This window comes from Mus caroli, chromosome 1, assembly GCF_900094665.2.
Source record: "Mus caroli chromosome 1, CAROLI_EIJ_v1.1, whole genome shotgun sequence".
Taxonomy (NCBI): Eukaryota; Metazoa; Chordata; class Mammalia; order Rodentia; family Muridae; genus Mus; species Mus caroli.
The window spans coordinates 33,993,361-34,006,369 of NC_034570.1; the positions used below are offsets into that span (position 1 = coordinate 33,993,361).

A 13,009-nucleotide genomic window follows, 5' to 3' on the forward strand; every position below is an offset into this window, starting at 1 on the left:
AGAGTGAGTTCCAGGACAGCCAGGGCTATACAGAGAAACCCTGTCTCGAAAAACCAAAAAAAAAAAAAAAAAGGCGTGTGCCACCACTGCTCGACAAATGGAATTTTTTTGAACTGCATTATTCTGCCAGTTCCCTAAGGCTTAAAGCTTGTGACAGAAAAGCAATGCTTTGTTGAAGAAATGATGACAAAATAATAACAGGAAAAGGTTGCTGGGAACATCTCAATCTTGTAGACATAGGTAGCCTGCAGAAATGATGGAGACGTTCCCCACCAAAGCATCCATGCATTGTTTGCAATTGCTTTCAATCAGGACAGATCCAAAGGGCTCTCACTACCAGCAAGAAGGCCAATGATACCAGCAAGGTAGGTGTGCCTGTGTGTGATATGTGCACACATATGCAGCACAGCGGGATGTCTAGGTCTCAGTCAGCTGCAGCCACCTTGTTCATGATGGTCAGCATACTAAAATGAGGGTGCTCCAGAAGTCCTGGTGGTCTCGAATGAGTGCTTCTAAGTTCTTGTTCTCTTGTTCAAACAATTGAAAGAAGTATACACAAATAGTGAATTAGCAAGGGTCTAATTCAAAAAAATAGAGTAAACATCCAGATTGGATGCATTGCTATGAAAGCAGCAAGCTCCAAGCAAAATTGTCCTGGGTTAGCCGGGCGTGGTAGCACACACCTTTAATCCCAGCATTTAGGAAACAGAGACAGGAGGATTTCTGAGATCGAGGCCAACCTGGTCTACAAAGTGAGTTCCAAGACAGCCAGGGCTATACAGAGAAACCCTGTTTCGGGTGTGTGTGGGGGGGGAATTGTCCTGGGTTATTCTGCAAAGCTTCCTCTTATGGGAGCAGGAGGAGGAGGGGTTAGTTGCCAAGGATGAGATGTGGGTGATTTTGTGGTTCCATTGAAGGGCTTGGGTTATGTAACCAATCGTTCATTCAACATGTTCTTTATCGTGATATGTTTGATCTTACTCATATGCATGTCCAATCATGCCCAGGCATAGGATGGTAAATAGGAGATTCCCACCCCCACCCCCCCCAAAAGTTCACTCAATGGACACAGGCTGCCTTACTGCCCATGTACTGAAGACCAGCCCAGGCTGAGTTGGGCTCACCGCCTGCAGTTCTTTTTTTTTTTTTTTTTTCTTTCGAGACAGGGTTTCTCTGTGTAGCCTTGGCTGTCCTGGAACTCACTCTTGCAGAAATCCACCTGCCTCTGCCTCCCAAGTGCTGGGATTAAAGGTGTTCGCCACCACTGCCCGGCCTGCAGTTCTAAGATATGTTCCAGCAAGTTCGACCACAAAAGGGGAGTCACCAGAGGTTGCTAGGGAGTTAGTTGAGGGTATAAGAATTGACTAGCCACTTTGTTTGGAGAAGGTTGTGCATGGAGCTCCGTGCAGATGCATGTCCCAGGGTGCTAAGCGGCCTCTAAAAACTACCCACTTTAGTAGCTCATGGTTTGGGAGCCACCAAGATGCTGGCTGCATGAAGCTAAAGTTCCTTCTAGGGCTCTATTAAGATAGACAGGTCTGTAATTTCTCCTCTTCTGTAAAATGATGATGGCTCCTTCTTGGTTCTCTAGCTAGGATCCATTTTGGATACCATGAGGTTGCTATAGATATGTACCCTTGATTGCTCTACCCTGAGGGTGGGGGTGGAGTGGGCAGGAAATATTTTTCATTCACCAAGAGGAACATTTTGAAAGAACTTGAAATGAACGCTAAAAACATGAAGTCTATGGAACTCTGACCTATTTTATCTCTTACCCTAGCATTGTCTAAGGGTTAGAGATTGGGTTTTTCTGGAAACAAACTTATAGTTTAATTGTAAGTCATACTTTAATTGATGGTTAGACTCCTAAGTGGAACAAGATTGTTAATGGACACAGTGTATTCATTATCCTAAGGCTGTCTATCTGGAAGCCATTAAAAGAGGGTGGAGTATGCTGTGCTCCTAATTTAATTTAACTCTGCCTGAATTGTGCACATGTTCAGAATTTGGGTTCGCTCAAAAACCTATAATTGTGTAATTTTCCACTAAATGCATGCATCACGGGAATTGTAATCACTGACCTCTTCATTCATTATCTTTGCTTATTAAAAGGTCATTCTGTAACTACATCTGTGTCCCAGAAAAACCATGATCATACTGTCTGGAAAAGTACAGTGTCTTGGCTCAAGAGTCAAGATTGAATGTGACCTCAGTTTAAGATACTCCAAACAAACTAAAATTGTAACACCTTCTGTCTCTCACAACTAAAATGCCCCTTGTACAAACAACATTGTTGTCACTGTTAGACAAGGTATCACTATGTAGCTCTGGCTGGCCTGGAACTCCCTATATAGATCAGGTTGGTCTGCAACTTACAGAGCTCCACCTGCCTCTGCCTCCCACTGTGGAATTAAAAGTGTGTGCCACCACACCTGGCGAAGTGAAGCAGTTCCTAGTCATGACTTTGCACTCTTGCCAAAATATCCTAGTAAAAATTTAGCGATATAAAATGGCTTTAATTTCTGTTCATGTAGCTTGACGATCTCAAAGTCAGCCAGTAATATACTGAAAAAAAGCTAATCTGAGTCATCTAGAGAAATGCTGTTGGTGGTCAGATGGACTTCATATTATGGAGATAAATAGCCTTGTTTTTCTGTAGAAAAGCTCATTAGAAATGAGGCAGGGGAAAAATTTTTTTTTCCTTTTTGATCTTTAGCTTTATCATGTATGGATGGATATGTCTAGTTTATTGACTCCTTAAATTATTCATGTTTTACTTTTAGTATGAAGTCAGGAACTCACAGCCTTTTATAAACTCAGCTTTTCTAATTAGCCATTATTTATTAACCATAACTAATTATCATTTCTTGCTCAAGTCAGCACACTCTGACTAGTGGCTCCTCTGTCTTCTTGCTAGCCTTGCTAAAGATCCCAAATTCACATTTTCATATTCTCTTTATAACCCTTCCTCCCTCTCCCTCCCTCAGTCTCTACTCTCCCCTCCCCTCTCTCCTCCCCCTACTCTTGGATCTAGTCTCATTGTGTAGCCAAGGCTGGCCTCTGTGTAGTCCATCCTTAATTTGGCATCCTCTTGCCTCCTGAATGCATTGCTCCAGACTTCCTTTTAAATTATTTTTGAGTGGCTCTGCTTGGGAGATTGCGTTGCAATTTTCTGAGCTCAATCCCAGTACCAATCAGCATAGAACCCCTTCTGGTTTGGATTCTCTAAGAACTAGAACTGAGCCTGCCTGTCTGCTCCTTTCCTCCTAGCCCCACGGAGAAGTCATCAGATATTGTCAAGCGTGTTTAGCCCACTACAGTCAAGGATATCTCGAACTCCTGATCACCTAACTCAACCCACAAAGTTCTGGGATCACAGGTGTGCACCACCACACGTGGCTGTGGACACTATTTTCTTATGAGATAAGAGAGAGAGCGCTTGCCTGTCCACCCCAAGTCTGACCTTTGGGGAATCCAAAGGCCCCAGCATCCCTTAGCCAAAGGAGGTAGAAAAACATAGGTTCCTTGTAAGATCGTGGAGTGTCTGCCTGCCTGTCTTCTTGCCTGTGAGATCCTGAAACTTGCTCATTGCTGAAACTCCAATAGACAGGCTATTCGGACATGTTTAGATTCGGAGATCTATTTTCTACGGACGTGCCTGGCATTTCCGTGGGCATTTTCGAATTGGAAAATAAATTCTTTTGTTGTCGTCTCGGCCATTTCGGGGACCTTCCGCCAAGCACAGTATCTAACAGATTCAACAAACGTAGGGTGAGTGAGCGAGTGCACGCGAAAAACTGAAGAATCCGGGTTCGGGTTGGGATTTAAATCCCATCCCGCACTGCCACTGCTCAAGGCAGATTGCAAGAAGACTGACAAGCTCGACCCCGCCCCGGGCCCGCCCCATGCCGCTCGCTCCGCCCCTGACGCGCGCTGTATTTACGTCCCAGCCTAACTCCTGACTTCCCTCGCCACACCTCTTCCTCCCCGCCTCCCCGTGACCCGGAAGTTGTACGGCTACGCGACTTTCCTTCCCACAAACCCTCGCGCCCTTCCTTTCCTACTTGGGCCCGGCAGAGTGAGTATGGCTGCGGAGTCGCGGCTCTGAAATCCGGCGCCATCCGCGCCCGGCGCGGGGCGGGCAGGCTCGGTGGGGTTTGTCCCGCGCCGCGCGGAGGCTCTGCGGTCCGAGGCGGTGGGAGGACGGTCTGCGGGGTACGGGTGCACCTTAGCTCGGGCTTGGGCTTTCCCACTGCCTGCTTAGAGCCTCCCTCTCTTGTCGCCTGCGTCTAGATGGCTCCCGCAAAGAAGGGTGGCGAGAAGAAGAAGGGCCGTTCTGCCATCAACGAGGTGGTGACCCGAGAATACACCATCAACATTCACAAGCGCATCCATGGAGTGTGAGTACCTGGCGGGCGGTGTGGCCCGCGACCCCCTTCGGGCCCCGGCCGGGCTGGGCTGTCACCCGCGAGCCTTGCTTACAGACTGGGTGCTCTAGAGGACAAGCGGGTTTATTCCGGTGTGGTTGTGTGTACGTGGAAGGTGTGCGGGGTTTGGCTTGCACGGCTACTGGCTAGGAAATGGAGACGGGAGGCTGTGATGGAGTTTGAGGGAGCGATAGACTTGGGGAAGATTGGTGGTGCTAAAACGTGAGTTCTGGTAATCCGGACGTGTAAAAGGGAACCGTCAGTGACTTGTACGCTGAAGGAAAGTGGCCGGTTACTACCTCAAATGCGAAATACGATTTTTTTTTTCGTCCTCCGATTATACAGATTTGTGCAAATTCGGGGCACGTTGTAATAAAGTGGTGGTTACAGAGAGTGAGTGCGGTGCTTATTTGTACACGACCTTTGCGTTCCAGCCCTAGAGCTGGAGTTCTTGGACTTGATGGTTTAGTATCTTCGGAGAGATTTTGCCGGGTTGAAACGTGTGTCTGCACCTAGTGGGTTGCCCTCTGTGAGGTCTTTGCCCAGTATGGATACTGCTGGTGGTCGGCCACGTTCCTTCCTTTATGGTTGGGCATATTAAGCACTATGAAGCACTATTTAGGCCTGTGACAAAGTGGGGGGAAAGTAGGCGATAAGGATTTTAAGTTAAAGGTGGTGTGGGTGTTGGCCCAGTATGTGGAAGGAAGAGTCTCTCAGGTGAAAGGTACTCTTTAAAAGCAGCCTTGAATAGAGCATTGTAGAAGCAAGTGGTATGTTGCTTTTGTTTTTTGTTTTTTTTTTACCCCCAGGCCTTTTGTATTTTGTTGAAAAGGTCCTGTGTGAGAATATCTAGCCTCCTTCATTCTTTGGTCATTTCTTGGTCCCCATTGTGGTGCAAACCAAGCCTCTGCTGTGTTCCACTCCTTGCTTTCCCAGTTTCATTCATTCAGGTAGTAGTTCATTTTTATTTATTTTTTTTTTTGGTTTTTCGAGACAGGGTTTCTCTGTGTAGCCCTGGCTGTCCTGGCACTCACTTAGTAGTTCAGCCCAGTGCGAGGTCTGCCCTCTGAGATCCACTGACTGACTGGGGCAGCCCCACTTTTTCCAATTCCCTAACCATAACATTGAGATTGCTCAGTGCTCCATCTCTTTCCTGGTCTTTGTAAGTGATACCACCTGACTGGTTGCTTGCTTGAGTTTTTTCAAGCTAGCTGTGAAGTGGGTTGTCTAGGTGCTAGAGACAGGCTGCGGGTGGGTAGAGAAAGCAAATGCTCTTTGTTTCACTTGGAGTGGACTTGAGGGGTGTTGAACAGGCCTGGGCTTTTTTGGTTGATTGGTTTTTGGATTTGAGGTCTTCCCACCCTGCCTCCATGTTGGGATCATTGGTGTGTGCACCATGCTCTAGAAAGGTTCACTGTTTTTGTTTTTTAATAGCCCCCTATCATGTACCCTGGCTATATAATTCATAGGAGAGTGCCTGCCTCAATTCCACAGAATTTTGTCTTCCTTTTGTATGAGTGTTTTGCCTGAATGCTTGTATGCTCCACATTGGTGCTGAATCAAGCCTGGGTCATCTGCAAGAGCAGATATTTTTAACCGCTGGATCATCTCTGGTCCCCAGAGGTCTACCCCAACATTCAGGATTGCTGTGAGCAGGCCTGGTTGGTGACTGAGATACTCTGGGAAAGTGAGCGGGACATCTTGGACTATAGGATGCTTGGAATTTACCCCTACATCTTAAGTACTGATGCTAGTAGCTGGACATTTCATGCTTGGCCAGAGGGTTCTTGGTTTCATGATGGCATGCCATTTACATATATAATTTTTGATTTTTTTTAAAATGTGCTTGTGTTCTGAACCTTAGGGGCTTCAAGAAGCGTGCTCCTCGGGCACTCAAAGAAATTCGGAAGTTTGCCATGAAGGAAATGGGGACACCAGATGTGCGCATTGACACCAGGCTCAATAAGGCCGTCTGGGCCAAGGGAATAAGGTACTGAAGTTATTTGGTGCAGTGATGACAGCTTATCCAATTCCTTATATAGTGTGTGTGGGGGGGGGGGCTGTGTGTCACATTTGAGAGTTCAGTTAGCAGATGTAGGGTAGAAAAGACACTGGGACGATGGCTCAGGCTGAGCTTGTGTCTTCGGTTGTAAGGGAGACAGCAGTGTTGGAGCTTGAGATTTGGAAGAGCTCCATTGGCTGCAGGGAAAGCAGTGCTTTGGAGCCTAAGGTGCTGGCCTCCCTGGGAAGGTGTGTGCTCCTGCTGCCCAGAAGGGCTGACTTATGTCGTGTCCTATAGTGTAGAAGGGGATTAACACCGAGGTTGGGGAGTCCCTTGAAAGTGGAGTAAGTAGTAAGATGGGTCGGGGTACAGCTGCTATCGTAGGCATACGGTTTGGGGTGTATTAGATTATCCAACAGTGAACTGCAGTATCTGCCTTGAGGTACGGTGAGCGGTGTTACAAGAGCATGGAGAAGTTTGTAGAGATCTGGGGCCTAAATAAGCACCTAGCAGGTCCAAAGATTATGAAGGAAGGAGATAAGTCAGCTATGTGGCTTCTGAAAGGGGGTGTGTGTGTGTACCTTTTATTTGAATTAATGGCTATTATCTGTTGGCAGTCACTTTCTGTCTGCTTAAGAATAATTGGTTACTGTTGGTGACTGCCTTGACATATCCTGAGATTGGCCTGTTGCTCATTCACCTGGGTGTGTTTTCAAGGTCATAGGAGCTTGTTTGCCAGAACACAAGGAACAGGGATAGATGTGAGTGAATACCACTCTGCCTTGTTTCTGACGGAAGCATTGACCTTAGCAACACATTTTTATTAGGAACGTTCCATATCGCATCCGAGTGCGCTTGTCCAGAAAACGTAATGAGGATGAGGATTCCCCAAACAAGCTCTACACGCTGGTGACTTACGTGCCTGTTACCACATTCAAAAGTAAGTATCCCAGCGTTCCGCAGGAGTTATTGTATGTGAGATGATGGGTGTCTGTACTATGGTCAGTGAAGAGGTAAGCAGCAGGCTGAATTATCAGATGCTCCTTAAAAACTGTCTGGCTGTGTGTGGGGAGATAGTAAGGAGGTTGCTGGGAAGGGTGGCCTCCACTTGGGGCAGGATGCATGGGTGCTGACTGGCTGTTACTCTCCTTCCAGATCTACAGACGGTCAATGTGGATGAGAACTAACCTGCTCATGTCAAATAAAGTTGCACAACTGCCTTCAGGGTTTGGTTTTCCTTTCTGTTGTCTGCCTCGTGGGTGGAATTTTTGGGTCTACAGGGTGTTGGAAATTAATCTTGAGAATCTCTGTTCTGGGTACATGGGAAATTAGAAATACGTGAAACATTCCTTTCACAGAAGTCCGTTTATTAGGATTGTGGATTTGGGTTTTTTTGTTGTTGTTTTGTTTTTGAAACAGGGTTTCTTGTGGCACTGCTTCTTCTGTAGACTAGGGTGGCCTTGAACTCAGAAATCCACCTGCCTTTTCCTCCCTAGTATTGGCAATTAAATGCCCAGCTTGTTTGTAAGCTCTCGTTTTCAGTTCCAGGTGTATGTGTGAGCCGAAGATTAGGAGGTAAAGATTGAGGTTATAACTTAAATGTACTGAATTAACTTATGTTGTGTGGGTCTCAGGAATTGAACCTGGGACGTCAACTCTGCCTTTCCGGCCATCTTTGCCAACACATCATCTCTGGGATGTGTTGTCTGCCCTTAAGACGACATTTTTAAAAAGTCAGTACAAAAGAACGATTTTTATTAAAAACCTTGGGGACAAACATTGAAGGCATGGTTTGAACATGTTTTTGGAAGGGTATATAAAGTGAATACGAGATATATTAAATGGTTTCAATTACCAGCATTGAAACAAAATTAGTGCAAAAAAAGCCAAATACAGTTGTACAGGCAATGGTTCTGGGATCTCTTGTTTCTGACCAGTGGAAACATGAGCCTGGGGTTGATGTCTCTTAGTTCCGGTGGCATCTTTTTCTTCATCAAAGGGCAGACTCACTATCAGGATCACAACAGAAACACTGGTTTCAGCAAAGTTGATAGTCACAGTGTATGTAAACAGGGCATCCCACCACTCACCTGTCCTCTTGAGAATAAATAGAAATGCGTCAGACCTGCAGCAGTCCCCCAGCTGTGACTGAGGTGGTGGAGTTGCCTGGTTGTAGGCTGACAGTTCCTGCTTTGGTGTGGTCGGCTCCAGTGTGTTCTCCAGCAGCTTAGGGCCTACAGGTCATTGAGCTTCAGTTCTGCCTGTGGTGGGTGGCTCATTTCCAAAACTTTGAGACTGTACTGATTGAGCTTGGCGTTTTCAAGTTTGGATTTAATGTTGAGTGGCTTTTCAAAAAAATTCACCAGTGACTGCTCAGTGAGAAGGGACGCCAAAATGTGTTCAAGGGACACAGTCCAGTCCCCTTCAGTCTCTGGGAAGGCCTGGGGACTCTTCCCAGCCTCAGCAAAAACTGAGTCCTGTTCTGGAGGAGCCGAGGCCTGCGGCTCCTCACATTCTTGGGAGCAGCTTCCTGAACTGCTACCTCGCTGGCCCACTTCTCCAATCTGCAGTAGCAGAGTGGTTACTGTGGCAATGGCTTGATACAGGTCATTTTCCTCTGGATCTTCATGGAACATACTGTACAGAGTTTTACAGAACTGGATAAATTCTCTCTAGAATTAAAAGAAGGCCACAGACAACAGCATGAGGATATGTTACACTAGCAGAAAAGTGTATGCTGTTTAATCTTTGTGCCATGGGAAACTGGTCTGAGACGGTTATCCATGATCTTCCTGCCTCTCCAGTAAACACTGGGTGATAGTTGTGTCCCACTAGTGTCTGGTTGCACAAGCAGCATATTTAGAAAGGTACTTTTTTTTTTTTTTTTTTTGGTTTTTCGAAACAGGGTTTCTCTGTGGGCCCTGGCTGTCCTGGAACTCATTTTGTAGATCAGGCTGGCCTCGAACTCAGAAATCTGTCTGCCTCTGTCTCCCAAGTGCTGGGATTAAAGGCGTGTGCCACCTTCTATCCCAAGCATTTTGATCAAGAGGGTTTCCGTGCTAACTTTGGGTGGTAAATGTCAGTTCATGAGATGCAGGCCTTGAGGATAATAAAAACAGGGCATGTAGCTTAGGAGTGCTTCCCAGTGCTTAGGAGACAGGTAGGTAGAGTGGGGAGAAAAAAGTACCGCACTGTTCAGTGGTTTAGATGAAACACCCACAACTATTTTATGGTAGCAAAAGAAGAGGCTAATACTTGACAGGAACTTTTTTAAAAATCGTGCAGATAGCTCTGGGTGATATAACACATGTGAAAGCCTGGGAAGACCAGGAACTGCCTACCTGGCTTCATGTTCAGTCTGAGTTGAAGGTCAAAGGACACCTGTTGGCCTTCATGCCTTGACCACACATAGTTTTTAAAAAGTCACTGAAGTCACACAGGACCACTCGAAATTTCTCATGCATTAGCAAGAGCCTTTTCACATGAAACCTGCTTCCCTGTGGCACTTGTGTAGCACTAACAAGGTCAGAGGTGTGGGAGGCTGCCATGTTGTTTGCAACCTGTTACAAAGAGGTGACTGGAACACAGCAGTGTTGTGGGAAGTCAAGATGCCTTACCTGACTCATTTTGGGCAACTCTTTCTCCATTTTATCCTTTTCTTTGGCTAAATCCTTAATCATCTGTTTCAGCTGTTTCTGATAATCAATTGTGTCACCTTGGCAAAGGGAAACAACAGTTTAAATTCTATGAAAATTAAAATTGGGATAGTAAGAGAACAGGACGCCACACTAAGCAAATTGCATATAAAACCAAGAGGTTACTCTTTTACAACTGAGTATATATCTATCAGACTTCTAGGGCCTTCCTGGTAAAAGAGGACCCTAGAAAAGGATGAAAGCTGCAGAGAACTAGGACGCTAGGGGCACTCGAGCCTTGCTGTCCATGGACTACTGAATGGTAAGGGAGAGGGATCGGTTGCTAAGAGCCAGTAGTAGAAACATGCTCACCATTGGGTTTGCCCAGTACCAGGGGTCTTGAAGTTGACAACAGAGGATTCTTCAATGGTGACTGGCTATCTCTGTCATTTTCAGTGAGTGCTTAAAAGGAAAATGCTTAAATTGGAGTAAAGTTTACACCTGTAAAGCTAAATGCTTTTATAGACACATATCTCACATTCATACACAGACACAGCTGATGCTGACCTGAAAAAAAATACAGCAGTTTACAATGAGCACTGTGTTTAGACGTGTAAATTGGTAGGATTGAAACTGTCTTCACAAAGCCCTGGCTGGCCTAGAATTCCACCAGATTCTGGCATGCCTTGCTCTTTTCCTCTCAGAAATAGCCTCCCTGGCTCTGTCTGTGTTCTTGCTCCTTTTCTACCGTATCTCATCCCTGTGTCCATCTCATTATTTCCACATCTACCCCTAAACAATTTTAACAATACACTATATACAGTATTGTCATTTCTGTCCTGCGATCATCTGTGATGCTAGGCTTTATCTGATCAGGTAAGACTGTACACTCATCTCCTTAGGAGAGAAGGGCAGGTATCCTGCCCCTCCACAGGTCTGGGCAGTTATGGTTGCTAGGTGCAGAAGAAACATTTTCTTCATGGTCAGGTCTTGCTTCTGTAGAGCCGTGGTTGCTCAGTCACCAGAAAAAAAGGCAACAGGTTGGAGGGTGATGGGAATATTATCACATATATGGTACACATGTATGATACACATTTGTTTAATGTGTTATTTAAAACTTAAAATATCTTAATAGATCCTAAGTGCTTCACGCTTTCTGGCAAAAGATGATGAGAGACTTAAGCACACAGACAAGCTGGTTAATTCACTCTATGGCCTGGGAAAAGCCAGTAACAGAAAAAGAGGTCAGCAGTGTGGTTGAAGGAGGAAATTATAATTTGGGAAAGCAAGGGGGCTAGACAAAGGCTTGCTTTTTAAGCTTGAGAACCCAAGTTCAAGTCCTTAGAACTCATGTAGAAGCTGTTGGTGCACATCTGTAGTCTCTGCTATGATGAGATGGGAGGTAGAAGAGAGCAACCCCGAAGCCGAGACTGGTCAACCCAGTGCACAAAGAAAGCTGTAAACAGACACCCCCCATCTGCGGACCCCTTCCTTCGAAATGGTGAAATGTAAGAATGCACACTCATTTTTGTTGTTTGCTTTTTGGTTTTTGAGACAGTTTCTCTATAGCCCTGGTTGTCCTGGAACTGCCTTTGCCTCCTAAGTGCTGAGATTAAAGGTGTGTACCACCACTGCCTGGCCACATTCAAGTCTTGACTTCAGTGTGTCCCTGTGCTTACATAAATATCAGAAAGTGTTGGAAAGAAAAAAGATTCAAACCACCCACCACCACAGCGTTAGATGTGACGAAGAAGGAATACAATCAGATGGGAGACAAAAATGAGGAAATGGTACTCTCAAACATCAAGAAAAGCTAAGCTTAAATGGCATGGCCATGGGCTAGAGAGATTGCCACTCCCAGTGCTCTCAACTCCGGTCCCAAGAGATTTGATGCCCCTGGCCTCTGCCAAGTACCAGGCCACACGCATGGTACACAGGCTTGCTTACTTGAGAACCAAAAAAAAAAAAAAAATTTTTTTTTTAAAAACCATGACAGTATGACCACTATAACCAAAAGTAAATGTATGACCAAGCAACTAAAACCTAAGACAACTAGAATCTATTCAGTTAAATTATAGAAATTTTCTTAAATCTAAAGGAAGGATATCAAGACCCTAATAAGTATTTAGAATTCAAAATAGACCAGAGAAGAGCTCTTGTTAACAGTCAAGATGTCAAGAAGTAAACAAAATCTGAAGAGAAATTGCTTTTGTATATTGCAGTTTCTGCAACCTGAAAAAGCCAGGGAAGATAATGGAATTCTATGTCCTAAAAAAATATTAACAGAATTAGTAAAAATGTTTCTATTACTGAAACCTACACATTTCAATTACTGTCCATCAATGTTTCAATGATAAATGCATCATAGTACCTGATCTCAAATACTCTACAGAGCCAGTGTCAAAAAGAGCCTGGTAATGCTGGAGGAGGGATGTACATCCCTATAGCCCCAGCACTTGGGAGGGAGTTTGAGGCCAGCCTGGTCTACCAGAACAAGTTACACAAGCCCCAATCTCCCCACCCACCCCCCCAAAACAGACAATGGAATAGGAAATAAAAATACGCTGACAAAGGAGTCTGAAAATGCATTGGGAGGAAAGGATGACTCCTTTACAAACTGGATAGAGGGAACTGAACCCAGAGAGAACCCACATGGTGGCCTGCACAGTGATGACTGTTGGGGCAGAGCCCAGACGCTTGCTTACCTGGGGGGATATGAAGCCTGTACAGCAGCTTAATCTTCTCGTTCATTTCTCCATTGTACATGATGTCTGCAAGGTTGAAGAGAGACATGCACAAAGGACAAATGAATTCCATTAGTCTGGGTTTAAGCTTGGAGGCCAAACCCTTGTTGAGTGTGTCGTCTAGTACCCTTGTTGAGTGTGTCTAGTACCCTTGTTGAGTGTGTCTAGTACCCTTGTTGAGTGTGTCTAGTACCCTTGTTG

At 45.4% G+C, this 13,009-nt stretch overlaps 2 protein-coding genes across 4 annotated transcripts in view; one reads left to right on the forward strand and one right to left on the reverse strand.

Annotated features, from left to right (window-relative positions):
- The first annotated feature begins 4,003 nt into the window (after positions 1-4,003).
- On the forward strand, positions 4,004-7,653 carry Rpl31 (ribosomal protein L31). Of its 2 annotated transcripts, none has more exons than XM_021185372.2 (5): positions 4,004-4,078; positions 4,294-4,400; positions 6,292-6,417; positions 7,257-7,369; positions 7,585-7,653. In XM_021185372.2, the coding sequence occupies exons 2-5, from the start codon at positions 4,294-4,296 to the stop codon at positions 7,614-7,616; spliced, it is 378 nt and encodes a 125-aa protein (XP_021041031.1). In that variant the 5' UTR covers positions 4,004-4,078; the 3' UTR covers positions 7,617-7,653. The 2 variants fall into 2 exon arrangements, with proteins under 2 accessions (XP_021041031.1, XP_021040953.1); XM_021185294.2 differs by lacking the exon at positions 4,004-4,078 and adding an exon at positions 4,133-4,150.
- A 56-nt stretch (positions 7,654-7,709) lies between these two features.
- Positions 7,710-13,009, reverse strand: part of Tbc1d8 (TBC1 domain family member 8) — a 109,302-nt gene continuing 104,002 nt past the window's right edge. The window contains exons 17-20 of one of the 2 annotated variants that reach the window (XM_029476619.1): positions 12,770-12,835; positions 10,437-10,526; positions 10,047-10,144; positions 7,710-9,101 (exon numbers count right to left, since the gene is read on the reverse strand). In XM_029476619.1, coding sequence (XP_029332479.1) covers positions 8,664-9,101; positions 10,047-10,144; positions 10,437-10,526; positions 12,770-12,835 — 692 coding nt within the window. In that variant the 3' untranslated portion in view covers positions 7,710-8,663. The remainder of the gene's footprint in view (positions 9,102-10,046; positions 10,145-10,436; positions 10,527-12,769; positions 12,836-13,009) is intronic. The other variant, XM_021185175.2, reaches the window with a different exon arrangement.